The sequence below is a fragment of the Ascaphus truei genome, chromosome 4 (genome assembly GCF_040206685.1).
Source record: "Ascaphus truei isolate aAscTru1 chromosome 4, aAscTru1.hap1, whole genome shotgun sequence".
NCBI classification, from domain to species: domain Eukaryota; kingdom Metazoa; phylum Chordata; class Amphibia; order Anura; family Ascaphidae; genus Ascaphus; species Ascaphus truei.
The window spans coordinates 6647248-6675062 of record NC_134486.1 but is presented as its reverse complement, the minus strand read 5'-3'; the positions used below and the strand labels follow the sequence as shown (position 1 = coordinate 6675062).

The following is a 27815-nucleotide window of genomic DNA, read 5'->3' as shown; positions in this document are numbered from 1 at the left end:
AACCTGACTAGAACAACTGAAGTTAATCACACTCATTTGAAAGCTTAACTCTAGCTACTAAATGCCCCAACAACTCATTAGTTATCAAACCGTACGTCACACATTAGTTCACTCATATCTATAGTTGAACTACTATCAACGACACATTATCACACACTGCATGTGTTGTCTTGTTGAGTGACAGCCACATTCAGGTGTGCCACATCTTCTATTAATGTACCACACATATCCTGTACCAAAAACAACATTTTTTGCAATATGACCACCTTCATGATAACCATTGTGAATGTTCATCTCATGATAGTTATGTACATTATGATACTGATATGACTACACAACATATGATTTTTATGTACAAATTTAATCTATTTATCCTCACGCATTACTGCAGAAACATAGTACGTTGTATGTTAGGGAACTCAAAAGTTCTAAGTACACAGGCATGTACATTGTTATTATAACTATTTATGTTCACTTTCACACACATTTTCGGTTAAGGAACTGATGCTGTTAGGTACTCATAAATACAGAACATACAATAAGGGTTTGTTCAATATTTACACATGTAAATGTAAAACTAATGTTATTGTTATATGTAGTTGCCCCTGGAGGACATGTGTCACCTGAGATGGAACAAGTGTCTTCACCTGGGTCATGCAGCTCAACACACCTAGAAGATGAGTGTATCAGTTGGTGGCCATATAATATGTGCACTTATATATGTTATGTTGTCATGTTCATTATTTGTTTTGCACATCTTCTTTAAATAGGATTACTTAGTGTCAGTGAAAATGAAGTGTAAGGCAACATGTATTGTGTTAGTGATGTTAACTATCATGTAGGAGTTGTGAGTTTACAGCAAGTTTTCATTCACTCATATTTCATACTGAGTCCAAACATTATTCTTAAGTCAAGGTAGTTTTTAATGTGAGGTTATAAAACGTATGGAAACATGTTAGTTGTTACTTATGACACAGTAGAATTACATAGTAACACAGCAGAGATTAACATGCCATTTAATAATGTGTACATTTATTTTTAGAACATGATGATGAGGATGATGATGATGATGATGATGATGCCGCCATAGACACAGAAATACAAGCAAGTGAGCATGAAGAGGTTCCAATTGAAACTGTTTTACCGCCAAATCGTCCAGCAACTACCACATACGATGCAATTGTAGCTTCTGAGGGAAAAATTGTGGAAGCAGAAAATCGTCGCCATTCTGACCTGATGACAGTGCTGGAAAGGATGATTGCACTGCAGGAAGAAACAGTATCACAATTGGCACATCTCCACAGAGTCTTCATTGAAGTGCCTAAACAGTTGCAAAAAATCAACACCTCATTCGAAGCATTAGTTGTTCAGCAAACCCAAGAAAATTACTTGAGAATGACTAATGTACCACAATTCAACTTCAACACCTCACAGGCAGGATCTTTACATGCTGGTCAGTTTTCACCACATGCATCTGATCTTCATTCCCCAGGTCCGAATGTTACCGGTCAAGTAGCAGACATTGCTGTGCAGGTTCCTGACGACATCCTACCGCTGCCATCTGTACAAAATCAGCAGCTGACACCTACAAAGGAGGCGACAAAAACAAAACAGCACAAGCAGTTACTACTGACCAGTTTTTGGACACAAACAAAAAAATACACACATGAAACAGACCAACCATCACTTGTGCAGTGTCTACCAACTTGCTCACATGTGTCAGTGGGCACAAGCCCTGTCCGTGAACAGTCACTGCCCAAAAGCCCTGTCGGTGAACAGTCACTGCCCAAAAGCCCTGTCGGTGAACAGTCACTGCCCAAAAGCCCTGTCGGTGAACAGTAACTGCCCAAAAGCCCTGTAGTTGAGTCACTGGCCATAAGCCCTGCCCGTGAAGTGCCAGAGGCCACTCAAAGTGGCTCTGTTGTGGCTAAAGTTGTTGCAAAACGAAAAAGGAAAATGCAAGAGACAACAAGCAGGCCTGTTACTCGCTCTCAAAAGGAACAATAAAATTAAATGTTATAATTCACTAAATATGTCTTTGGCCTTGTTTTGTTGACTTCAGATTATCTAATTAATATTGTATGTATGCTGAAGACTGTGTTGTTTCTAAACTTTCAAGTATGTTCTTGTACACGTGAAGTTTTGGAAATGTTAACAGTCCTAATTAATGAATAGTGTTATAAATATTGATGTATTAATCGTCTGTTCAGTAATGGTCCAGCAGGAGCCAGTTGCTATGTTTAGAGAAGCTGCCATTGACTTACCTGCAAAACATTGTATTTGGGTGTGTTACTTGATGTAATCATTGCATGTGCATATTATTCACATGCAATTAAAAACACACATCTATTTAATTGCAAACATCTTTCTGGTCCGTGTACAGCAGGATTATGTGTAAAATATTACTTACCTTGCCCTTGCTTGGCCATTGTAATGTTGTCCTTTAATCATTTATGTGTTCTTGTTTCAAGAACATCTCTGAATGTATACTAATAAATATGTAGTATGTATGGATATATGTACACACACACACACACACACACACACACACACACACACACACACACACACACACACACACACACACACACACACACACACACACACACACACACACACACACACACACACACACACAGTGTGTGTATGTATGTATGTATGTATGTATGTATAGTACTATCTAAACTGGTATACATGTATTTACAAAAAACATACACTTCATGCTTCCTTGTGAAAACACACTATTTTAATAATACAGGCCTAATGTTTGAGAACTATACTAACTGTGAGCCTCTAACAGTATTGGGCTCAAACAAATGTTTATTACTTAATTCACTGATGTTTATCACCATTTAAATAGGTTTCATACAAGGCCTACTTACTGCCATCAATATGTTGTGTGTACTCCTGCATTATATATATATATATATATATATATATATATATATATATATATATATATATATATATATATATATATATATATATACTACAATATACATATACTACAATATACACTTTATATATATATATATTTATGAGAGAGATATATTTATAGATATATATACAGACGTACTTCAACTGATGCAGACAGGGAGTTAACCAGACTTTCAAATACACACAGAAATTTATGCGGAAAAAAAACATTTCCTTTTGCAGGTGTCTGTGTATTTCATTATATGGCTGTGTAAGCACTATTTTCACATAGTGCTCTATTTTATTTTTCAAGAAACCACAATGTTACTTAATTAAAAGTCTCGGAATGTTGTGAGAAACGAGATAAAAAAATGATACATGTTTGTCAGACAAACGGCTATCAGAAACCACAAACGTTCAACCAATTAATTCAACATATCCAATTGGTGCTTCAAAAAAGGAGTAACAGTTGATACTTTTTATGACCTTGAAAAGGAAACACAGCAAATTGTTAGGTATTGACCACTTTCATTCTTATGAGCAAAGAACAGAGACCTGCACACATCTTTTGTGTTAATCTGCAATGGCTGATGAATTCGTAAAGAATATGAATCCGCACAGAGGGTATAAATTCATGATAGCAGAAGCGATTTTGTCCACTTGCGGACACAAAGCTAACACACGTCAAATCTATGATTTGATTAGAGCCAAATATCCTTATTACCAAGAACGTGGGCATGCGCGCAATTTTAATTCCTCAGTAAGATTCACTTTATCAACTAATGACTGTTTTGAACGTGTGCAGGATAAGCTAGAAGACAGGTATGGTTTCTGGAAGATTGCCAAGGATAAACATTTCACCGTGAAAGAGGGCACACATATTGTGCTTAATGGCATATTTATTCCTAATGCCAATAGCAATGGATCCGCTACTACTGTTCCGTGTGAATCGATACCTGCTGCAATATCTGCACCCTCCATTCCTGAAACCCACATTGTACAAGAACATAACTACTATGATTATGTACCAAGCCTTTCAGCTGAAAATGCATTGGAATGGGTACCCGAAGAAATGAACCTACCTCCGGACCAATTGTTTGAAGAAAGCAGTGGCGATTCCTATGAGCGCTTCATGGAGGAGATATGTGTCATACTGGATTCAGCGTTTGGGTCAAGCGTGGATGAAAATGCCTTGAATTTCTGGAGCGACCAGTTGCAGGCAGACGAAGAGTTAATTCTAGAAGAATGGTAAATATAACAATCGTTATGCGTTGACTCTGCGTTTAAATTTTTTTTTTTTTTTGTAACCACCATTTTCACTTTCAATGCGTGGATACAGCGTAACATTGCAGACTGCATAACATGTAGCGATCACAAACAAATTGTTTCCTAATACAATATAGTAGAACCTGAAAGAGTAGTACACATTGCTGACGGAATAAATATACGTACTTTCCTATCCCTTTAAACATATTAGCAACATTTTACCATAACTCTAACACATACCTGTTTTGTTATCATGCAACATCTACAAAATAAAAAACCGGGTCCACCACGTATGACGTGGGACCCTTGTCATGTGCCAAGGCGTCCTTAAAAAGGATTACGGATGTAAGTCCCGCCCCCAAACGACGTGCGCGCGTCAAAGCCTATTGGCTGTGTTGTTTTGTTATAGTTACGGTAACTGCAGTGTGTCATGCGTGCGGCTCAGTGTTTGTAGGCGTACACTGGGCGTTAGCCGAATGTTAATTGAGTGGGAGGAGTGTTTGCGTGCGCTTCACGCTGCCTTAACATGACGTCACACGTATTGCATTTGCGCATTGTGTCATCGGCCGTGCTTTCTGTCCACACACGTCTGTTTAAAAAGAATACAGATGTACTCGTTTAGAACGAATGTAGTTTCGCCTTCATAGTATTTGAAATAAATATTTTATGGTTAATGGTATTTTCAACATGTATTGAACGCACAACGTACGCATTGTTTTGCGCATGCGCTAACAGTTAGTCGACTAAGATGTGCGCGCACATTTTTCAGTATACAGGCAACGTTCACTTCATATACATAGTTATGCCTGCTACTACTTTAATGAAAGATTACATACTGATGTACACTTGTACTTCTAACATATAAGTGACTGACGTGTGTATCTACACAATCATATAGAGCTGCGTAATGCGTTGTCACGGATACATATGTAGTAAGGTGCCATCTTTGACCATCATGTGTTTGCTGTATTTCAGAGATGTCGGGGAAGATACAATCGGATCAATGTATGATTTCAGAAGAGTCTACCTTTATATGAAATGATTGTGAGGAGGAGCCACCGACTACTATACTACATATGGAACTAATTTTATATTGCTTGCAGCGCTTATTAACAAACAATTAAAAATGTGATACCCTTATGCCTATATTGCATAAGCACTTAATTCACATAATGATGTTGAAAAACAGTGCCTCATGAATTTTTCTTGAGTGTTCTTTAATTACTAATAACATTTTATGGCATGGTGTTATTTATATATAACAACCATTCCCACTCTGCTAACACATTTGTTTATTCTATTGTGTAATGGAACGTATGACTGTCGAAACTATGTAACAATAATAATAATTATAATATGAGCATGTTCATGTATAGCGCTGCTAGTTGTACGCAGCGCTTTACAGACACATTTTTCAGGCTGAGGTCCCTGGCCCGTGGAACTTACAATTTATTTTTTGCCGCCTGAGGCACAGGGAGATAAAGTGACTTGCCCAAGGTCACAAGGAGCCGACACCGGGAATTGAACCAGACTACCCTGCTTCAAACTCTCAGTGCCAGTGTGTGTCTTTACTCACTGAGCCACTCCTTCTCCCAATGTAAAGGACACTTACAACCAACTAGCCATTTATTGTTAAAAATCTCTTGTTGCATGGGTATGTTGATAAAATGGGTTGGGACTGTAGCAAATAATGTTATTGCCCAGATGTTGTGGTCCCCTACAATGCATGATGTTCTGAATATTACATCAACATCATGTAATGAAGTACGTTTCTGTGTATATTTCATTAACCTAACTAACTATAGTTTACTGTGTTTATTAAACGTTCTAAAAAGAAATAGTATAGTCAATATGATGATATAAGCTACCATAATAAAGCTGCTGTTATCATTTGTCGGTGTTATACATGGATCCTACACAAATTGATACAGACACAAACAGTTGTCTTAAAAAGTGTGTCTATGCTAATGTGCACGTGATTGACGTTACAATTGTGAGAATACTTGATAATTATCATCATGATAATGATGAAGTGACGTGATTGACATTCCAAAAATATTACCAACATTGTCATAGTGGGAAATTAGAAATGCTAAATTACAGTAACATTTGCGACAAAATTGTGGTTTCTGTTAACAGTTTTACACTTGGTACATGTAGGACACATCCACACACGTGTGACTTATACATACACATGTCACAAATTTAAATTAATGTTGACTATTAATTCCTAGCATTAATAAACACCTACATTGCTAAATATAAGATGTAGTACGCATTGTTGTGATTACAGGCATTCATGCATGGAGTGTTATGATCAGTCAATTTCATCCGTGATGAATGAGCTCCCGTAAGTAAACAAATAAGTACAGTTATCCCCTTGTCTCCAAACACCTCTATATTACATTAATGGAATTTATAAGGAAACATACATAAAATGTGATGAAATGGGAGTAATCATTTTCTAATACAATGCACATGAAACCTCAAGAGTAGCTAAATGCATATACATGATACAGAAAGTACATGTATGTTACATTTGTCTTTAAACCAATATGTTGGGTTTTTACTTCAAATAATTATAGGAAGATTGAGGTAGGCACATCTTATGAGAGATGTCTGCAAATATACATACCATGATCAGTCATACTGGAGATATACCTATAATGCAAAGGAACAATATATAAATTGCAAACATTGACATGCCATCTTCAGTACCGTAAACAACACAGCAAAGTGTGTATTTGGTGTTAAATGTGCAACACCATGTATATTTAATCACATTCAAAATGTAAATCAGCCTGGTGTACACATCATATGGATGTACATGTTACACTGCACCAATAACATTGTATGTAAGCATACTAGAAGCATGAATGACTATGGGCATAATATGTGTATTGTCTTAGCATAAGGAACAACACAATGCTAAAATATTAGTGCTTTGTTACCCCAGTTGTATTCACATACACACAACTAAAGTACAATTGAAGAGGGATTATATAACCTGTGCAACAATAACATACCGGTGCCACATCCCTTTGTGCACACAGCAGAGAAAAGAAAGGTGTGCAACCCATATTCATCTGTGTCCTAACAGAAGGTTATATAAAAAAAACATTATTGTTAATATAACATAATAAAACTATAAAAGTAGAACTTGGAACATATATGTTTTTACTTACAAGAAAAAAATGAATTGATGAGATTCTGGCGTGTCTGGCCACCACTGGCTGTTTGTTCATTTTCAGCAGCTACATGGGTGGGATGCTCGTCTACCAAAGGCTCAGCTAGGTCTGATTGTACATTGTGCCTGAGTGCAACATTGTGCAAAATGCAACAGGCAATGATAATATCAGACACTTTTTGAGGCTTGTATAGAAGAGCCCCACCAGTTCTGTCCAGACACCTAAATCTGGTCTTGAGTAGGCCAAATGTCCTCTCTATAACAGATCTTGTAGATATATGGGCTGCATTGTACCTCTCCTCTGCTTCAGTTTGAGGGTTTAGCACCGGAGTCAAGAGCCACGGCCTAATTCCGTATCCTGAGTCACCTATAATGAATGGAGCACACATAAGCTGACATTAGTGATCAAATTCTACAATGCCAAAATTCCTAAATAAAAATGTGTTTTGTGTTAGAACATGTAAATCTGTACTCACCCAGCAGCCAACCATGTTCAAAATGTCCCTCTTCGAACGCATGGAAGACTGAAGAGTTCCTCAGGATAGAGGAATCGTGACTGGAACCAGGGAATTTGGGTACCACATGCATTATCCTCATCGTGGCATCACATACCACCTGTACATTGAGTGAATGGTAGTGCTTACGATTGCGGTACATATGCTCACTCTGACTAGGTGCAATCAAAGCAACATGTGTGCAATCGATTGCACCCAGCACACATGGTATCCCTGCTATATTATAAAAGCCAGTCCTGACTTCCAGCCACTCTGTTGCCTCTGTAGGAAAATGAATATAATTCCTAGCGCGTCTATTGAGTGCATAGAGAAACTGGGTAAAGGCCCGCGAGAATGTAGATTGCGAGACCCCGCCCACTATGCCCACAGTTGTCTGGTATGACGCGGAAGCAAGATAATGTAATGAGCACAGCATTTTAACAAGCCCAGGGACTGCACGACCTCTGGCTGTGAAAAAATCTAAATCTCCCCTTATCTCCTCATAAAGAGATAAGATTGCTGCTGAAATCAAACTATAGCGACTTACTATCTCCTCCTCACTCATCCCATCTAACAGGGTTCTCTCCCTGTACACACGCGGACGAGGCACAAGTTGTCTCCTCTGTCTTCTCCTCTGATCTCCTGTCCCTCGGCCTGTCCCTCTCGCTGTCCCTGTCGTATCCGCGTGCCTGTCCCTGTCCCTGTCCCTCGGTCTGTCCCTCCCTTGCCCTATATCATTCTCTTGATCAGCAAGCATGTCATAGAAAAGAATGTTCCTCCGTCTCCTAAACAATCGCAACATTTTGAAATGAGAAGCTGTGAATGAGCAGGTAATGGGCGTCCTTTAAATAGGTATGTGATGATGTCAGGTGACATAGTAAAATGCAAGGTGTTACATTAACATAATAAAGTACTTCTGTGGCAAGCTGTGTGCAGTTGTTCTTAGAAGTATTTGTTGTGTGTATTCTGCAGGGAATGATGATATTTGCCAATGATGTGACGTGAAGCTTTGTACAAAGATTGCTTGAAAATAAATAGTTGAATGTGCAATGCATGTAACACTTGTGAACGCAACAGTCAGTCATGTAATTAGACAAAAAGGCTGAGATTGACGTGGGAAAAGTTTGCTGTAACATGTGTAATTAGCCATGTTATTGTCACATGTTGACAACAATGAATAGTCGTGTGCATATGCATGCATTTCTGTAATGAGGATAGTTGCTATAGAATGAGTTTACAAGGTGTCACAATGATGAATTACTGTACATGTGTGTATAAGTTAGGTTGAAGTGCTTGTAATGCAACGGTTATAATGTAAACATGCAATGTGATTGAGCGTCCAATAAGTGACGTCATGAAAATAGGGAGGACCAAAACTAGATGTAAACATGAGAATAAAGATGTACATGAACGTTTAAAGATGCGTCACACATTACAAGCATTGTGTAATGTAAAGGAACATGAATATACGGTGTATGTGTGACATGTGTGACATGTGTAACATCATGTAAATAATTGTCGCTCAGTTCAGTAAAATGTGTGATATGATGTGAGGTTCTCCTTTAAGAGTTGAGTATAGTATTTTCCCTTGACACATCATCACATGATGAGTAATGTGACCCGCAAATGCTGAAAACATGTAAAAGTACAATGTTATGCAAATAATACACGTCAGCTGTGACACAATGCAGGGAATGCCCCCACACTGTAATGCAAATGACGTTTGTATTGTGAGCAATGAAACGTAAACAGTACTATACTGTTATACGTCCCCACTCCATAGACTCCATTGATGTACAGAAGATTTTTTTTTTCTAAGTGCCGTTCCGGCAGCCTTAGCGATCGTTCTCCCCTCCAAACTGCCAACTTTAGAAATTGGCCATAACATCTCAATTTCGTAGTGCCGATCAGTCCCGATAAGCTGATTTTTTTTCTTGAATCCAGCCGATTTAAAAAAGTGGCGATCAGTGGCGAAAACAGGCTTATCGGCAGCCGACTGGCCATAACAAAATTATCGGCTCCGAAACCTGCCGAAATCAAGCACTTATCGGCGCTTACTGAATCTCAAACCCAATTTTGGCTATAAAATGCCGAAAAATACCTTATCAACGCTTACTGCATGAGGCCCTATACCTCTAACTCTTCTTTCTCTTTTCCTGGCCCTTAATATTTACTCTGCCTAATTGCATCTCCGCGAAGCAGAAATACCTGCTCTACCTGTATGAATGGACTGAGTCCAAGCCTCAAGTCATCTTTAATTCGTAGAAGTAATAAGATACATGAAAGCTGTTTATCCTAAGGTGTTCTGCTTATAGAAGAGGTGGAACTTTTTAGGATATTAAAATACATATCCACCCTCTGGAAAAGATCATCAGCTATTACTGTATGTTGAAATGCCAGTGAGAATTACCATGTTACCCCATATATAGGTGCGCCGACGAGTATTCTAAAACATTCCTTGGAAAATCTGGGGCAATCACCAACAAGATCCAGGTACATGCTGGGTACATGCTGGGTTCATGCTGGGTTCATGCTGGGTACATGCTGGGTTCATGCTGGGTACATGCTGGGTACATGCTGGTTACATGCTGGGTACATGCTGGGTACATGCTGCAACATTTCAGTGACATTTCTGCAGAGACTAATGGCCCATCGGATTAACACAGCAGGGGTACCTGGCAGTCCCATTCAGTTTGAATGGGACTGCAAGGGACTCCTGCTGTTAATCCGATGGGCCATTAGTCTGTCTGCAGAAATGTCACTGAAATGTTGCAGCATGTACCCAGCATGTACCCAGCATGTACCCAGCATGTACCCAGCATGTACCCAGCATGTACCCAGCATGTACTTGGGTTTTGTTGGTGTTTGCCCCAGTTTTGTTTTAGAATACTCGTCGGCACTACATACATAAAAAAACACTTCTTGTTTAGGACTTTGAGCCAATTCAGTAAATTCTGATAATACCAATGCAAACTACCAGGAAATGAAAGGAAATAAATATATTGTGAAGTAAGCTTTCCATCGCTTCTCATTATAATAAACAGGAGTTATTGTTTCTAAGATGTTCTCCCTACCCAATATGATGAGATTGGGTATCACTCAGGAAATGAGGCAGTGACTTCAAGTCCGTTTAATGTAAGTTTAGGAGCGGAGGTACCGTCCCTGATTCAGTCTCACTCTTAGGGCCTTATTCAGAGAGTGTTCATAAAAAAAATCGCCAGGGAATTTAAAATGGCGTTTTTTTGGGCGTTGCTATCACGGTATTCAGAAAGGCTCGAACACCAGTGATAGCAAAATGCCCAAAACTGGTGAGTTGCTGCCAGCGAGAGCATCGAGCCTCTGAAAAGGCCAAAACCAGTGACTCATTTCTGCTCTGAGAGAGCCGCCTCTCCCAGCGGAAATTTCGCACGAAAAATATTTATTTTAATATATATTTCTTTAATAGTGTAGATGTGCAGGGGGTCTCCGGAGCTGAACCACGTTGGTTTTATGTCCGGGGACCCCCTGCTTCCTGAGATACAGGCCTCTTTATGGGGTGCCGGTATCTCCTATGCAGAATGTCTGTGCTTCATTTGCCTTTAAGATGAGGTCACTAAATCCAAGATGGCCACTGTGTCACAAGGTATTTCAGCCAATCAGATCGTGGGAACCAATTCCACACTCTGATTGGCTGAAATACCTTGTGACACAGCGGCCATCTTGGATTTACTGATGTCATGTTAAAGGTAAATGAAGCACAGCCATTCTGATTAGCTGGCATCATTCCCTTTAAGTGACGTCATGTAAAAAAAAAATTAAAGTCGGAACATGGTTTTAACAGCCAATCAGATGGCTGTTAAGCATTTTGAGGCTAAATGTGACGTCACAAGCTCTATTTAAGGCCGTGACGCCTCATCTGAGCCCAAGAAGACGACGAGACAGCATCGGCTGGGATTTAACATTGGGTTTTATGGATTGACAGATGAAGAAAGAAGATAAAGAAGAACAAGAAATGGTTACAGATGAAGATAGAAGACGGTGAGTAAAGAAAGAAAAAAGAAGATTGGGGTACCTGAGCCGGATCCTGATGGCGGATGGCATTGGATGCTGTTGGAGGCCTTGAAGGTACGTGAGCTTCCTGTTACCCCGGGAGTCGGAGGGCCACCGCTTCTAATGGTAAGATATTCAATGTTTGTAAATGTCTCTTTTTACAGGTCTATTTTTTGGGTGTGTTTTTTAATTTTTTGGGGAGGCACATTGACATAATATATTAATCTGTACCTATTTAGGGTACAGATTAATACATTATTATGCCAATATTTGGGGAGCATTTATCGCTTGTTATTGATGTGGATGTGATTGTTTGTTTATGATTAATGTATTAAAAGGTTTGCGATTGGTGTTCGCTTGTACTTACTGTTATATTATGTTAGCTAATGTGTTTTATGGATACTTCTGAGATAGTTTTAATTTATTTGTCTTTTAATGGTTACATTAATTAATGTTGGATTAATTCATTGTTTACATTGGTTAGTGTTACTATTCATTTTGAGTTGTTTTCAGAATTAATTGTTTTGATTGGATAATGGTTTAATTGATTCAATGTTGATGTTGCTAATGATTATATTGATTGGATTAGCTGGCTACTGTTTGAATTTAGTGAAGTGTGCTTTATTAGTAGTTTAGTTGGCTTTTCCTATTGTGTGTCTTATGTATTACTGTATTTTTATTAGGGTGCCCATTGAGTGCTATAGAGGCTTATCATGCCCATATTATTATTATATGGGTATGATGTACCACTATACTACTCAATGGGTATAGGGTGGGTATAGTCAGTCTGGGGTGGGTGCTTAGGCCTGACGGGTGGGTGAAGGGGGTATTAGCCCTAAGGATGGGTGTTTAGACCTTGCAGGGGGGTAGCGGTTGGGTTAACCCCTTCATTACCTTAGCGGTATTAACCGCTAAGGTAATGAAGTGGTTAACTCCCCCCGCAAACCCCCGCAATGCCTAAACAGCCACTAAGGGCCAAATGCCCCCTTCACCCAACCCGATAGCCACAGTATTGTATTGTAGTGTATGTTTATACAGTATGCCTGGCACGGGTGTTTAACCCCTTCATTGCCGTAGCGGTTAGCCGCTAAGGTAATGAAGTTGCTGTACATGCATGTTTCCTGCCTCGGATGCATGCCGGGGGGGTCCGGAGCTGCTATTAATGGCTATCAGCTCCGGAGAACCCCGGCATCAATCCGAGGCAGGAAAGGGGCCTGATTTTTTTGTAAGTCCCGACCCATCTCACCACCAATTGCCCAACAATTTTGTGGGGAATTGAATTTGGGGAGAAAATCATTTTTTAGGGCAGCGATGGGCTGCGATAGGCCGTGACACCCGACTCGCGGGTCTCTGAATAGCGCGAGTTTATCAACCATTCGAAAATGGTCGATAAGGGCCTGATCGCTGCTCAGTCAGCGATTTTCGGATGGAGATAAAATTTTGCGTCGATACAGGCCGTTATCGAGCACTTATCGAGGCTATCTGAATACGAGTGCCCATTTTGGGCGATAAGTGCTCGATAAGGGCCTTATCGAGGCTTTCTGAATAAGGCCCTTAGTGCGCATCTCTTACGGACAGGTGCAGTACGGTAGGATTCACACAGAGTGAGTTCCATTCAGACGCAGGGATCCCTGCTGTGTTAATCCTGATGGACCATTAGGTCTCCATACTGAAACCACGAGCACACTCGAGCACAGATGGAAATACGGTGCCGCTGCAGATTTAGGGGTGGCAAAGCAGAGTGACTGACCATACAGTAGTTCTGCATCTGTATCTTCTTGATATATGAGAAAGGTGTCATGCATATTTGTAAGAGGAGAGAAAGATTTGTGGAATCTGGGGGAATGAGAGCTTGAGAGATAACTTGGCTGCTCATACTGTAACTCTGGAACATTTACACATTAGCCAGACTCACTGTTTCTGGCACCTGAGCAGGCTAAAGTCATGTGACCATGGTGATTCTTGCTATGGAGGCTTAAAGATACAGATGTCTGATCAAGAAGCATGACCAGGGATGGTGAGAAATTACAGTGGCAGAGAGATAGGGAAATTAATTAAAAAAGTATAACATAATTTTATCATATACAAATAATAACTGATTTAGTGGATAGATTACTGAACTTATTTTTAAGCAGAGACAAGCCATCTACTACATGTCTTATCTCCGTCAATCAGGCTAGTCCAGAAGAGTTCCTCTATTTTAGTTCGGTTACCTCCTGAGATTGGTAATATTCATATAGATTCTATTTCTTTCTTATCATCACATTCTGTTTCCTGTGTCTCTGTAATAAGATAATGATAATCGGTCCAGCTGGGAGAAGAGATTAGAAGTAAGACGCACCCTGCAGTTTGTCAAAAGGACGCATGTGGATCTGTGACTTTAATGAACGTAAGTTGGCCCATTGTGGGAAAGAATTGATGTATATTGAAGATGGCTATTGATATTGTAACATTCACAAGATCCTGTTAGTCCTGAATCTTTAAGTTAAAAGTCCTGATTCACATGCAGAGCTCTTGTACAGAGACTTTGGGGGCAGAAAAGAGATTAGAAGCAGGTACAGAGTGATCTGGCATCAGGGAACATGTACTAAATAAGTAACAGTTTCATGATGTTTTGTTTGTTTCACTAGTAGATTTGGGATAATTAATTTTCAGGGTTTAGGTTAGAAATGAAGATCGAGGTAAGTCGCAAGGGTCCAAGTTAGAAGCATGGGTCCAAGTAAAAAGCAAAGGTCCAGGTTAAACTTAAAGGTCACGGTAAGTCCAATAGAAGTGTGATTGGCTGCAGGAGAACTGTACAGTTTCTCAGTTTCTAATCAATATCACAAACAGTTTTAAGTCACACAGACATGTGTAGTATATACAGTATACTGTATAGTATCCCAGTGCCATTAACATCCACAGAGCAATCATATCCAATAATATTAATCTCCAAAATCAGACCCCAGTACTATTTACACATCTCATTTGTCAGGCTCTCCATAATCTACTATAACTGATAAACCAAATGCATGAAGGATATGGCTATACCTTACAGTACATTGGTGTCACCTCTTTACAAGATCAAATGCAGACTCAGCTGTTTGTTTATCACCAACAACAAGCTTAACCTCCCATCTGTGGGAGTCCTAATCAAACAATGTGTTATTCTCTGCACGATACTGTTATTATGCAAGGGTTATACATTGCTTAGTGATTCTATTCAACTTTCTGGCAAAAATAGGGTTAATACATTTCTATATAATGCTCACGTATCAGTTACTTGCTTTAAGATGCTTATTGTGAAATATTGTATTAAAGAGCCCCAGGTCTGTTCCCTAGGTGTTTCCTGCCTTGCCTATTCCTTGTCCTTCTCCCTCCCTTACCTCTCCCTTGTCCTTTCCCCTCCCTTCCCTGAGCTGTGGGTATAAATCCCAGTGTGTGACAGCCCTGGGGACTCAGACACAGCTCCAGAGACCAACATGACTCCAACTGCTGGCTCCCTCCTTCTGGGGCTCGTTCTGTGCTCTGTGGGCATCTTGGCAGACATTACAACAGTTTCCCCAGGTGAGTAACATGTCAGGGAGATATGAGGGAGGTGAGTAACACAACAGGGAGATAAAGGTGCAACTGCCTGTTGTGAACCGTTGTCTGAGGCAGGTGTCTGAGGAGTGGGTTCCTGCGTCCGTAGAATCGGGGTTGCCCCATGGAAGGAGGTGGCACAATACAGTATCTGGACAAGGGCAAGTTCAGATAAACATCATCGAGTGGTGGGCTATGCAAAGTGTGTAACCTTTTATGCATGGCAGCGAGGTACAGGTGTTGAAAGTGGGCTAACTCTAATGGGAGGGAGGGGAGTGACCCAACAGGGAGATAAAGGTGCAACTGCCTGTTGTGAACCGTTGTCTGAGGAAAATCCATGACCATCTTGTGGACACTCTGCTAGAGAGTCTACAGCAGGCTGTAATGTACAATCGGATTAACACAGCAGGTCCCACCGTTTAATGGGACTCGCTGTGTGAATCCTATCTGTAAGAGGCATGCAGTGAGAGAGACTGAATCAGTAACTCTACCTGCGTGCCTCTAACAGGCGATCGTGGGGCTTTTTAATTTTATTTTAATAACATATTATTGTAGCAGGGGTCCCAGGAGCTGAACCATACTGATCCCAGGTCTGGGTACCACCTGCTTCCCGAGTTGGATGCCCCGTGATGTGGTGCCTGTATCCCAGCGGCCATGTGTAAATTCTCCCACGTCACGGACCACGTGATTGAGAGATTTAAACAAAGCCTGCAGGAACATATGTGAAGGATGGGAGTAACATGGCAGGGAGATATGGGAGGGAGGGGAGTAACATGGCAGGGAGATATGGGAGGGAAATGAGTAAAACAACAGGGAGATATGGGAGGGAGGTGAGTAACATGCAGGAACATATGTGAAGGAGGGGAGTAACATGGCAGGGAGATATGGGAGGGAGGGGAGTAACACGGCAGGGAGATATGGAAGGGAGGTGAGTAACATGGCAGGGAGGTATGGCAGGGAGGTGAGTAACATGGCAGGGAGATATGGGAGGGAGGTGAGTAACATGCAGGAAGATACAGTATGTGAATGAGGTGTGTAACAAGGCAGGGAGATATGGGAGGGAGGTGAGTAACATGCAGGAAGATATGTGAAGGAGGGGTGTAATACGGCAAGAAGATATGGGAGGGAGGTAAAACGGCAGGGAGATATGGGAGGGAAATGAGTAACATGCAGGAACATATATGAAGGAGGGGTGTAACACGGCAGGGAGATATGGGAGGGAGGTGAGTAACACGGCAGGGAGATATGGGAGGGAGGTGAGTATCATGCAGGAACATATGGGAGGGAGGTGAGTAACATGCAGGAAGATATGTGAAGGAGGGGTGTAATACGGCAAGAAGATATGGGAGGGAGGTAACACGGCAAGGAGATATGGGAGGGAGGTGAGTAACATGCAGGAAGATATGTGAAGGAGGGGTGTAATACGGCAAGAAGATATGGGAGGGAGGTAACACGGCAGGGAGATATGGGAGGGAGGTGAGTAACACAGCAGGGAGGTATGGGAGGGAAATGAGTAACACAACAGGGAGATATGGGAGGGAGGTGAGTAACACAGCAGGGAGATATGGAAGGGGGTAAGGGACACGGTAGGGAGATATGGGAGGGAAATAAGTAACACGGCAGGAAGATATAGGAGGGAGGTGAGTAACACGGCAGGGAGATATGGGAGGGGGGTGAGTGACACGGCAGTGAGATATGTGAGGGAAATGAGTAACACAGCAGGGAGAAATGGGAGGGAGGTGAGTAACACGGCAGGGAGATATGGGAGGCAGGTGAGTAACATGACAGGGAGATATGGGAGAGAGGTGAGTAACACGGCAGGGAGATATGGTAGGGAGGTGAGTAACAAGGCAGGAAGATATGGGAGGGAGGCGAGTAACACGGCAAGAAGATATGGGATGGAAATGAGTAACACAGCAGGGAGATATGGGAGGGAGGTGAGTAACACAGCAGGGAGATATGGGAGGGAGGTGAGTAACATGGCAGGGAGATATGGGGGGAGGTGAGTAACAGGGCAGGGAGATATGGGATGGAGGTGAGTAACACAGCAGTGAGATATGCGAGGTAGTTGAGTAACACGGCAGGGAGATATGGGAGGGAAATGACTAACACGGCAGGGATATATGGGAGAGAGGTGAGTAACATGGCAGGGAGATATGGTAGGGAGGTGAGTAACAATGCAGGAAGATATGGGAGGGAGGTGAGTAACAGAGCAGGGAGATATGGGAGAGAGGTAAGCAACACAACAGGGAGATATGGTAGTTAGGTGAGTAACGTGGCAGGGAGATATGGGAGGGAAATGAGAAACACGGCAGGGAGAAATGGGAGGCAGGTGAGTAACACGGCAGGGAGATAGGGGAGGGAGGTGAGTAACATGACAGGGAGACATGGGAGGGAGGTGAGTAACACGGCAGGGAGATATGTGAAGGAGGTTATAACACGGCAAGAAGATATGGGAGGGAGGTGAGTAATATGGCAGGGAGATTTGGGAGGGATGTGAGTAACATGGCAGGGAGATATGGGAGGGAGGTGAGTAACATGGCAGGGATATATTGGAGGGAGGTAAGTAACACAGCAGGGATATATGGGAGGGAGGTGAGTAACTTGGCAGGGAGATGTGGGAGGTAGGTGTCCTGTAAAAATATCCGTAGTCGGTATGGAAGCAGGGGTCAGGACTGGCGACAGAGTTGCAAAGTCTAGGAGACAGGCAGAGATCAGTGCATGCGGAAGGCAGCGAGGTCAGGGTCACGGTCTGGGATCAGCAACAGGGAAATCCAATGAGCAGGGAAGACAAAGGGAGAGGCATGCCGCAGCAACAGGCAAGCCACACGGAAGGTTCAGGTACTAGAAGTCTCAGGAACTAAAGCCAAGGTTGGTCAGGAACACCACTAAACAATACAATGCTCGGGCGGGGGCTGGGAGTCACTGGCTGCTATTTAAGCCCTGGAGCAGGTGCAGCCAACATAGCAGGCTGCCAGTAATCAAAATATTCACAGCAGCAAGGTAAGGGCGGGATCCTGCCAAAGCCTGGACTGGAACCCTAACAAAACTTGGTCAATCCTTGATGGAGAATGATTTCGGAGGGCTTGTAGACATCAGGCTTAGCAATACTGCTTAATAGCACAAAACATTTTCTTGCATAAACGGGATATAGATGTAAGGGAAGACAGTATAATTATGGTAATTATATCCTTCTGTATTGAAAGTGTAAATGTCTCTATCCTCATGGACTCACTCTGCTGCCTTCCTATTCATTTCTGTGTAAACTGCAATTTTTTCCTCCTTTATTTTAAGGCTCTTCCCTCCCCCGCGCCTCCATACAGTATATCTCAACTCTGCTCTCTCGTTCCACCCCTATATGTCCCTTAAGCTTAGTCCAAGGTTGTCTCATCTTTCCACCTGTTACCTTTACATAGTTACATAGTTACATAGTAGATGAAGTTGAAAAAATACATACGCCCATCAAGTTCGACCTATGCTAAATGTAGACATCAGATACTTTATCCTATATCTATACTTACTTATTGATCCAGAGGAAGGCAAAACAAAAAAACCCAGAGTCATATCATCCCATGCTATCTCATAAGTGGAAAAATAAATTCCTTCCTGACTCCAAGAATTGGCAATCGGATTAATCCCTGGATCAACATCCTTCCCATGTATACTTATTTGGTATATCCCAGTATACCTTTCCTTTCTAAAAAGATGTCCAACCTTTTTTTGAACAAATCTAATGTACCTGCCATCACAGTCTCCATGGGTAATTAATTCCACATTTTAACTGCCCTTACTGTAAAGAACCCTTTCCTTTGTTGCTGGTGAAATCTCCTTTCCTCCAGCCTTAAGAAATGCCCCTGTGTCCTTTGTACTGCCCGTGGGATGAATAGTTCTTTTGCAAGGCCTTTGTATTGTATTGTATGTCTTTATTTATATAGCGCCAAAAGTGTACTTGCGCTTCACAAAGAATACAGTACATGGAATTAGAATAATAATAGTGCAGCAAAATCAGACAATAGGAAAGGAAATCCCTGGCCCGAAGAGCTTACAATCTAAGAGACTTGATTGGAGAGTTACAGAGACAGCAGGTGAGGGAATAAGTGCTGTAGATGGCAGTGCTTGGCCGCAATGGGTGGTAGGAGTGACTGGGGGTGGGACAATAGCCAATAGCCATGAGTGCAGGCTATTGGGATGCTGGATTTTTGGGGCGAGTTTTTAGGTTAGTCAGTATTAAATCAGAAGGTTAACACCATTTACAGGGGAAGAGATGGCAGGCTGCATGGGTGATATCAGGTGTGTATGTCTGGCTTCAGGGATATCCCCAGCAGCAGGAAAGAGTAGATAAATAATGGCACAGTGGGTAGTGGGGAAGAGGGAGAGAACAGAGACATTCACAAAGGAGCGAGGAAACAGTCAACAGAAAATGCAATAGGGAGGGCATAGTGAGATGCAGGAGGAGAGAGTTCCCAAGTACTAGAGGATAGGAAGAGTACAAATAATCACAGCGTTTAGAAATTAAAGTTCTCACAGTTGCAAAATTGATGTGTGGAGTCCAGATCTTCCTCAAACTTCACCTCGAATTTCAACTCCAATGTTAACTCTGCCTTACACTTAAATATGACACTTTAAGATGGGACACAGCCATATGGCTCACAGCCAATATAGCTGGTCTTAAACACTCTAAAACACAGTCACTTGAATAACAATTAAGGGAGGGGTCTGCCTAATCAACTCAGATACATACCAAATGGTTAATTACATTTTAAGAAGTGCACTTGCAAATTGATTTAAGGAAACATACGAATGAAATTTTTAATTCTGTAGCCAATTGATGATAGGATTCAGCTCAGAAACATACCTGTTTTAAGAGATAAATGTATGTATGTCTTTATTTATATAGCGCCATTAGTGTACATACTGTAGCGCTTCACATTAGTAATACATGTGACAATCATATAAATAACAAATAAAACAAATAACAGATCATGGGAATAAGTGCTTCAGACATAAAAGTAACATTTCAGAAGAGGAGTCCCTGCCCCAGGGAGCTTACAATCTACTTGGTGGGAAGAACGTATAGAGACAGTAGGAGGGCGTTCAGTTAAGTGCGTCTACAGGGGGCCAAGCTTTATATATCGTGTATAGTATTAGTCACAGTGTTACTCATCTTCTTTAAGCAAGTGTGTCTTAAAGTGGGTCTTAAAGGTGGATAGAGAGGGTGCTAGTCGGGTGTTGAGGGGCATTCCAGAGGTGCGGGGCAGAAAGTGAGAAAGATTTAAAGCAGGAGAGGGCTTTAGATACAAAGGGGGTAGAGAGAAGACATCCTTGAGCAGAATGCAAGAGTCGGGATGGTGCATAGCGAGAAATTTGGGCTGTGATGTAAGGAGGGGCAGAAGAGTGTAAAGCTTTAAAAGTGAGGAGGAGAATTGAGTGTGTGATGCGGGATTTGATAGGAAGCAGGAGTGCGATTTCACCAGGGGAGACGCTGAGACAGATTTAGGAAAGATTAGAGTGATTCTGGCAGCAGCATTTAGAATAGATTGTAGGGGAGGCAGTTGAGAGACAGGAAAGCCGGACTGCAGGAGGTTACAGTAATCGAGACGGGAGAGAACGAGGGCCCGAGACAAAGTTTTAGCAGTAGAAAACAGAGCACACCGCTCACTCAATTTTTGTAGTTAATTTATATTTTTCTTTTTAAAAGTCATAATTTGACATAAATGGGTGCTACATATGTACCATGAGTTAATAGTTTTAACAATTGAATGAAAATTGTGACAAAGTCATTCACAGAAAGTACATTTGTGGTGCACACCACACTAATTTAGTTTAATTGTTATGTGAATATACAGTGGCGGCCACCTTTATTCTCCTGCGGCTGCCCCCGCAATGTGCGGGCAGACTCCAGGCAGACGCGGCTGGTGACGCGCGTCACTGTGGCGCCGGACAGACGTTCCGCCGGCATCCCCGGGTAAGGGGAAAGGGGAAGGGGGGGAATTTTCAGGAAGAGGCGGAGCAGAGGCAGCCAGGGGGTCGCGAGGGGAGAGGAAGATGCGCGATACTGCCGAAGCAGAGGCGGAGCAGCCAAGCAGCCAGGGGGTCGCGAGGGGAGGGGAAGACACGCGATGCTGCCGAAGCAGAGGCGGAGCAGCCAAGCAGCCAGGGGGTCGCGAGGGGAGGGGAAGATGCTGCTGGCTGCGGCCAAGTTCGGCACCAGCTAAAAAAAGCCCCGGAAAATTTCGGGCATTTTTAAATTAAAGCTGGCCGCAGCAGTAAAGGGCTAATATGGAGAACTTGTCACATAGACATGTATACAAACTCCTGTATTTGACCCCCTCTGAGTGATAGAAACATAAGCAGCAGTTAATCTGCTGTAGCTGCTAATACTTATTCAATTAAAGAAATGGTATAAATATGCAGCTAGGTGGTGTTTCCCTGTATCCACCTGCCCCTGACGAAGCTCCGTCTGGAGAGAAACCCGTAGGGCGTGGGCGTAGTGACGCGGTGACGTCACATGGTGCCGCTGATCTTCAGACTGCCGATGGCAGTGCTGCACAAACATGAGCTGTGTGTGAACACCATTGAATGAATCCGCATAGAGGCTACAAATTAGCTAAGTATATCTTTGACATTGTAGAGTGTTTGTTTCCAACTATTGAAGACATTAAGATGCTTGTATATCGCTTTCACTAGTGAGAGGTATTCCCGAGTAAAAGGTGACAGCGATGTTGGAGCTGTGCTGTTTTATAGCAAACAGCGTTCATATGTGAGCTTAGCTGCTCAGCAATTTCCTTGCAACAACACCTCTGTGCAAACACCTGCAGTAGAGGCAACTCTTATTCTAACAAAAACCAGTGGCAATTCCCCAAAAGACCCAGGTACACCCAGGTACATTCTGAATACATGCCTGAAACTTTCCTTAAACTAGCCCCAGCATTTCTGCATTGATTAATGGCCTATCAGATTAACAGCGGGGGTCCCTGGCAGTCCCATTCAAACTGAATGGGACTGCCAGGGATCCCTGCTGTGTTAATCCTATGGGTCGTTAGTCAATGCAGAAATGACTTAAACGTGCCTCAAACTAGCCCAGAACATACCCAGCACATACCCAGCACATACCCAGCACACACCCAGCACATACCCAGCACATACACAGCACATACCCAGCACATACCCAGCACATACCCAGCACATACCCAGAATGTAACCCGGCTAGTTTACAGCAAATGTTAGAATAAACGTTGCCTCTACTGTATACACACCATAATTACTGTTATTCAAGAGAGGGCAACTGTAGCCCATACCAATTTTGGTATTTATATGTTGATTTATAAAGGCTATGGTCAAATTTGACGTTCTGAAACGATTTGTTGCCATTTGAATTGTATAATTTGGCTATGTGATTAGCAGTGACATCTATAGATGCGTTCTATGGTTACAAAACTTCATTACCTACATCTGTTGATATAATTTCACAACTGAACCCAATTTGCAAGAGCAAGCAGGAGGGCATAATATCATCAGTATTATGGCACATTAGTGCACATATCCATCAGCTATGAAGTATTGACAGCCATTGTTATATTTCAAGGCCGCAGTAATCAGAGAACACAGCACCACGTGTTCGTTTTTATTATATATTTTATTTTTTCACAATATCATCACGGTTTTTTCACTGTATACTGCTGCGGCCGAGTTTATTTGAGCATTTGCCCGGTCTCGGCCGCAGCAGTAACCAGGCGCGCGCCGGGATGTGCCTGGCGCGCGCCGAAGCCGCGGAGGAGCGCCCTCCGATCGGGGCTTTCTCCCTCCGCTCGCCGGGTCCGCCGGGTCCCCTGGAACCCCCTGCCGCCGTCCCCCACATAGCGGGACACCAGGGCTCCCTCGGAGAGCCCTGGACGCGCGTGCAGGGGGCGCAGGCACCCGATGACGCGTGACCGCGCGTCGATGACGCGCGCACGCTGAGGGAGTGCGGCTAGCATGCCGGGGCATCCCCAGGCTTGCGGAGCTAGCCGCACTCAAATAAAATGTGCCGCCTCTGTATATTCACATAAAAATTAAACTAAATTAGTTTGGTGAGAACCACAAATGTACTTTCTGTGAATGACCTTGTGACCTAGTCACAATTTTCATTCAATTGTTAAAAATTTAAGCAGTCAAGCAACAGAGGAAAGGGCATTTCTTTGCTATATTGCAGAGGAAAAAGCGACAGGTTTTAGATATGTTTTGAATGTGAGGGGCGAATGTGAGAGAGGAGTCGAGTGTGACCCCTAGGCAGTGTGCTTGGGCTACTGGGTGACTGATGGTACTTCCAACACTAATGTGGAAGGAGGTAGTAGGGCCAGGTTGGGGAGGAAGTATAAGGAGATTTTGATCTGTATAGCAGGTTTAAGGTCAGGGGTTGAAAGGTAAATTTGTGTGTCGTCAGCATAGAGGTGATAATTAAACCCAAGAGATGTTATTAGGTTACCTAGAGAGAGTGTGTAAGGAGAAAAGAGAAGGGGTCCCAGGACAGAGCCCTGGGATACCCCCACAGGGAGATCGATAGAGGAGGAGGTGTTAGCAAAAGAGACACTGAAAGTACGATGGGTGAGGTAAGAGGAGATCCAGGATAGAGCTTTGTTCTGAATACCAAGAGTATGGAGAATGTGAAGGAGAAAAAGGTGGTCCACTGTGTCAAATGCTGCGGAGAGCTCGAGTAATATGAGCAGAGTGTTATGACCTCTATATTTTGCAGCATGGAGGCGTCAGTTATTTTAGTGAAGGCTGTGTTAGTCGAGTGAGCAGTGCGGGAACCAGATTGTAGAGGGTCTAGGAGAGAATAGTTGTTGAGAAAGTGTAGCAATTAAGAGAATGCAAGACATTCAAGGAGTTTAGAGGAAAAAGGCAAGAGGGAGACAGGTCAATAGTTAGAAGGAAATGTAGGGTCAAGCTTGCTGTTTTTGAGTAATGGTATAATGGTTGCATGCTTGAAGGAGGAGGGAAAGGTACCAGAGTAGAGGGAAGAGTTCAAAATCTATGTGAGCGTAGGGATTACAGAAGGAGCAAGAGGTTTTAGGAGATGGAGTGAATGGGATCAAGAGGGCAGGTGGTAGAGGGGGAAGAGGAGATCATCAGTGACACATCCTCCTCCGAGACAGCGGAAAAAGAGTCAAGTAAGGCAGGAGGATAGTTAGGAAGCGGTGTTCGATGGGAGGAGGCAACGGATGGGATGTTCTGACGTATGGATTCCACCTTTTCCTTAAAATAGTCAGCAAAGTCCTGAGGTGATATGGAGGAAGAAGAGGAGGCAGCCGTGGGTTGTCTGAGTAGAGAGTCAAAGACAGAAAAGAGTCTGCATGGGTTAGACTTGTGCGTGTTGACTGGTGATGAAAAGTAGGTATGTTTAGCCTGAGAGAGGGCGGAGTTGAAACAGGACAACATAAATTTGTAGTGAAGGAAATCTGCGTTCGTATGAGATTTCCTCCAGAGGCGTTCAGAGGAACGAGTGGAGGAACGCAGCATGCGTGTGCGTGAATTTAGCCAGGGTCTGGGGTTAGAAGGGCGAGGACGGCAGAGAGAAAGTGGGACGTGTAGATCAAGAGGGGAGGATAAGGCAGAGTTGTAGTTCCTGACCAGGTTGTCAGGGTCTGAAGCAGAACTAAGAGAGGAGAGGGAGGATCGTTATGTTGAATCAAAAGCTGGTACGGTAATAGAGAGCAGGTTTCTGCAAAAAACGAGGGCTAGATGGAGATGGAGAAGGGGAGAAGTGAGAGAGAGAAAATGAGATGAGGTGATGGTTAGAGAGAGGAAAAGGAGAAATGGAGAAATCAGTGAGATAATTTTTTTTTAGTGAAAACCAGATCTAGATAGTGGCCATCCTTGTGGGTGCTGGCTTCAGTCCACTGTTGAAGGTCAAAAGAAAGAAGAGGTTAGAGAGAGAAAGCAGGAGGCCCAAGGAATAGAGGGGTAATCAATGTAGTAGTTAAAGTCCCCAAGGAGAAGAACAGGGGAGTCTGAGTAGAGAAAAAAAGAGAGCCAGGATTCAAAGCGAGAGAGAAAGGCAGAAGGGGAATGAGTAGACGTAGGTGGGCGATAGATGACCACCACGTGGACAGGGAGAGGTGAGAAGATCTGGACAGTGTGAGCCTCAAAGGAGGGAAAAGCAAGTGAGGGGGAAATAATAAGGGTTTGGTAAAAGGTATTGAAGATATAGAAAAACATCCAGAGATTATAACTCCAATGTTAACTCTGCCCAACACTTAAATATGACACTTTAAGATGGGTCACACAGCCAATATGTGCCAGTATTGTCCCCGAATATATTTGTATATAGTTATCATATCCCCTCTTAGGCGCTTCATTTCTAATGTCAATAAATCTATTTAGCTAGCCTCTCCTCATAAGTTAGATTGTCCATCCACTTTATTCATTTGGTGGCTCTTCTCTGCACTCTCTCTAGTTCCATAATGTTTTTTCTTTGGATTGGTGCCCAAAATTATACTCCATATTTAAGGTGTGGTCTTACTAATGCTTTGTAAAGGGGCATAATTATGTTTACTTCCCGTTTCTTCCATTGTCCGTTTAATGCAAATAAGATCTTGTTTGCCTTTGCAGCTACTGCATGACTTTGGGCACTTTTCCTATGCCTGCGGTATACAAGCACTCCTAAATCCTTCTCCATCAAGGATTCCCCCCATTTATCCCCATTTAATTTGTAAGTCGCCCTTTTATTCTTGCATCCCAAATGCATAACCTTACATTTATCTGTATTAAACCTCATCTGCCATTTACCTGCCCACGTTTCCAGTCTCTCCAAGTCCTTCTGAAGAGAAATTACATGCTGCTCTGATTCTATTACCTTACACAATTTAGTATCATCAGCAAAGATGGAGACTTTGCTCTCGATCCCAACCTCAAGGTCATTAATAAACAAGTTAAAAAGCAGGGGTCCCAATAGCGATCCTTGAGGTACTCCACTCACAACTTTAGCCCATCCTGAAAAAGTTCCACTTATGACAACCCTCTGTTTTCTGTCCTTTAACCAGTTTTCAAATCCAGGTGCATATATTATTACTGAGTCCAATTTGCTTTATTTTGTACACTAACCCCTTGTGTGAAACGGTATAAAAAGCCTTTGCCATATCTAAGTAGACCACATCAACTGCATTACCCTGGTCTAAATTCCTACATACTTCCTCAAAGAAACAAATACGTTTAGTTTGGTATGATCTATCCTTCATAAATCCATGCTGACTATTACTAATAATTTTATTTTCCATTAGGTATTCCTGAATATTATCCCGTATTAAACCTTCAAGTGGTTTCCCCACTATTGAAGTCAGGCTTATGATTAGAAATGTGTCAGACCCAACAGGACTATAACCCAAAACCATTGCTTTTCTAGGCCACAGAAATGTGATGGTTTCACCCATCCGTACTTCCACCTACTTCTCTGTTCTATAGGTTTGTTGATAATACAGTGTATATAATGTACAAGTAAATGAATTGTGTCCCAGGGGGATGAACCTGATCTGTCGGTAACTGACATGGACTTGAATGGCTGTTATCTCTGGATCTGGGTACAATACTCTGCATCACTGATTAATAAATCCTGGACCGTAAAGACAACAGTAGAGCAGTTTTAGGATAAAAAAAAAAATGCACAAAATGTATAAAATAAAAACACCTAACGATTTAAAGTAACAAAGAAATGGGACGGAGAATAAACACAATACGAGATGAAGAGGCATTTGCCTGAAAATTATGGCTTTGGACTATATTGAATAAACCACTTGCTCCCTTTTTCCTTCTGTCCCATGTTGGCATTCTTCTTCTGTACCACTTAGTATGCAGAAGAAATACCTGCTCTACCAGTTATAAAGCTTTAATAAAGGTCTGGGCAGACGCCAAAATCTTAGCTATAATTAGTAATGTGAAATGTTGGAGATTACAGCATGTAGAGCACAGGTAATTCTAGGTGTGACTTCTTCAGTTTGTTCAATAATACCTCTAATATAATACACCATTGCACATTCATAATCAGTTTATCATGAAGAAGATTTTGATAAATGATTGTTCACTACAGCACAGTAATTGATATAGATCATTAATATTCTTGCAAGTGAATGGCCTTTATCATTCAATAATGTCTTTGTCACTATAGTGAATAGAACCCAATAAGTCATTTTGCACATGCAGTACCATTTAATTATACAGAGAAAGTGCTCCAGGCATAAATACTAAGGGACTATGTAACTGTGGGTATCTGCTCATTACCGAGTTACAGGAAACAGGTACAAGTTCGAATACAGTGGCGACACGTTTTATTCTACATCGGCTAGAGCCGCAAGCCGGGAGGTTTCCCGGCTTTCTAAACGAATCCCCTT

General features: G+C 42.2%; 1 protein-coding gene across 1 annotated transcript in view; it reads left to right on the top strand.

Moving 5' to 3' along the window:
* The first annotated feature begins 15287 nt into the window (after positions 1-15287).
* LOC142492543 (uncharacterized) overlaps positions 15288-27815 on the top strand; it is a 30076-nt gene continuing 17548 nt past the window's right edge. The window contains exon 1 of the mRNA XM_075595246.1: positions 15288-15438. Coding sequence (XP_075451361.1) covers positions 15354-15438 — 85 coding nt within the window. The 5' untranslated portion in view covers positions 15288-15353. The remainder of the gene's footprint in view (positions 15439-27815) is intronic.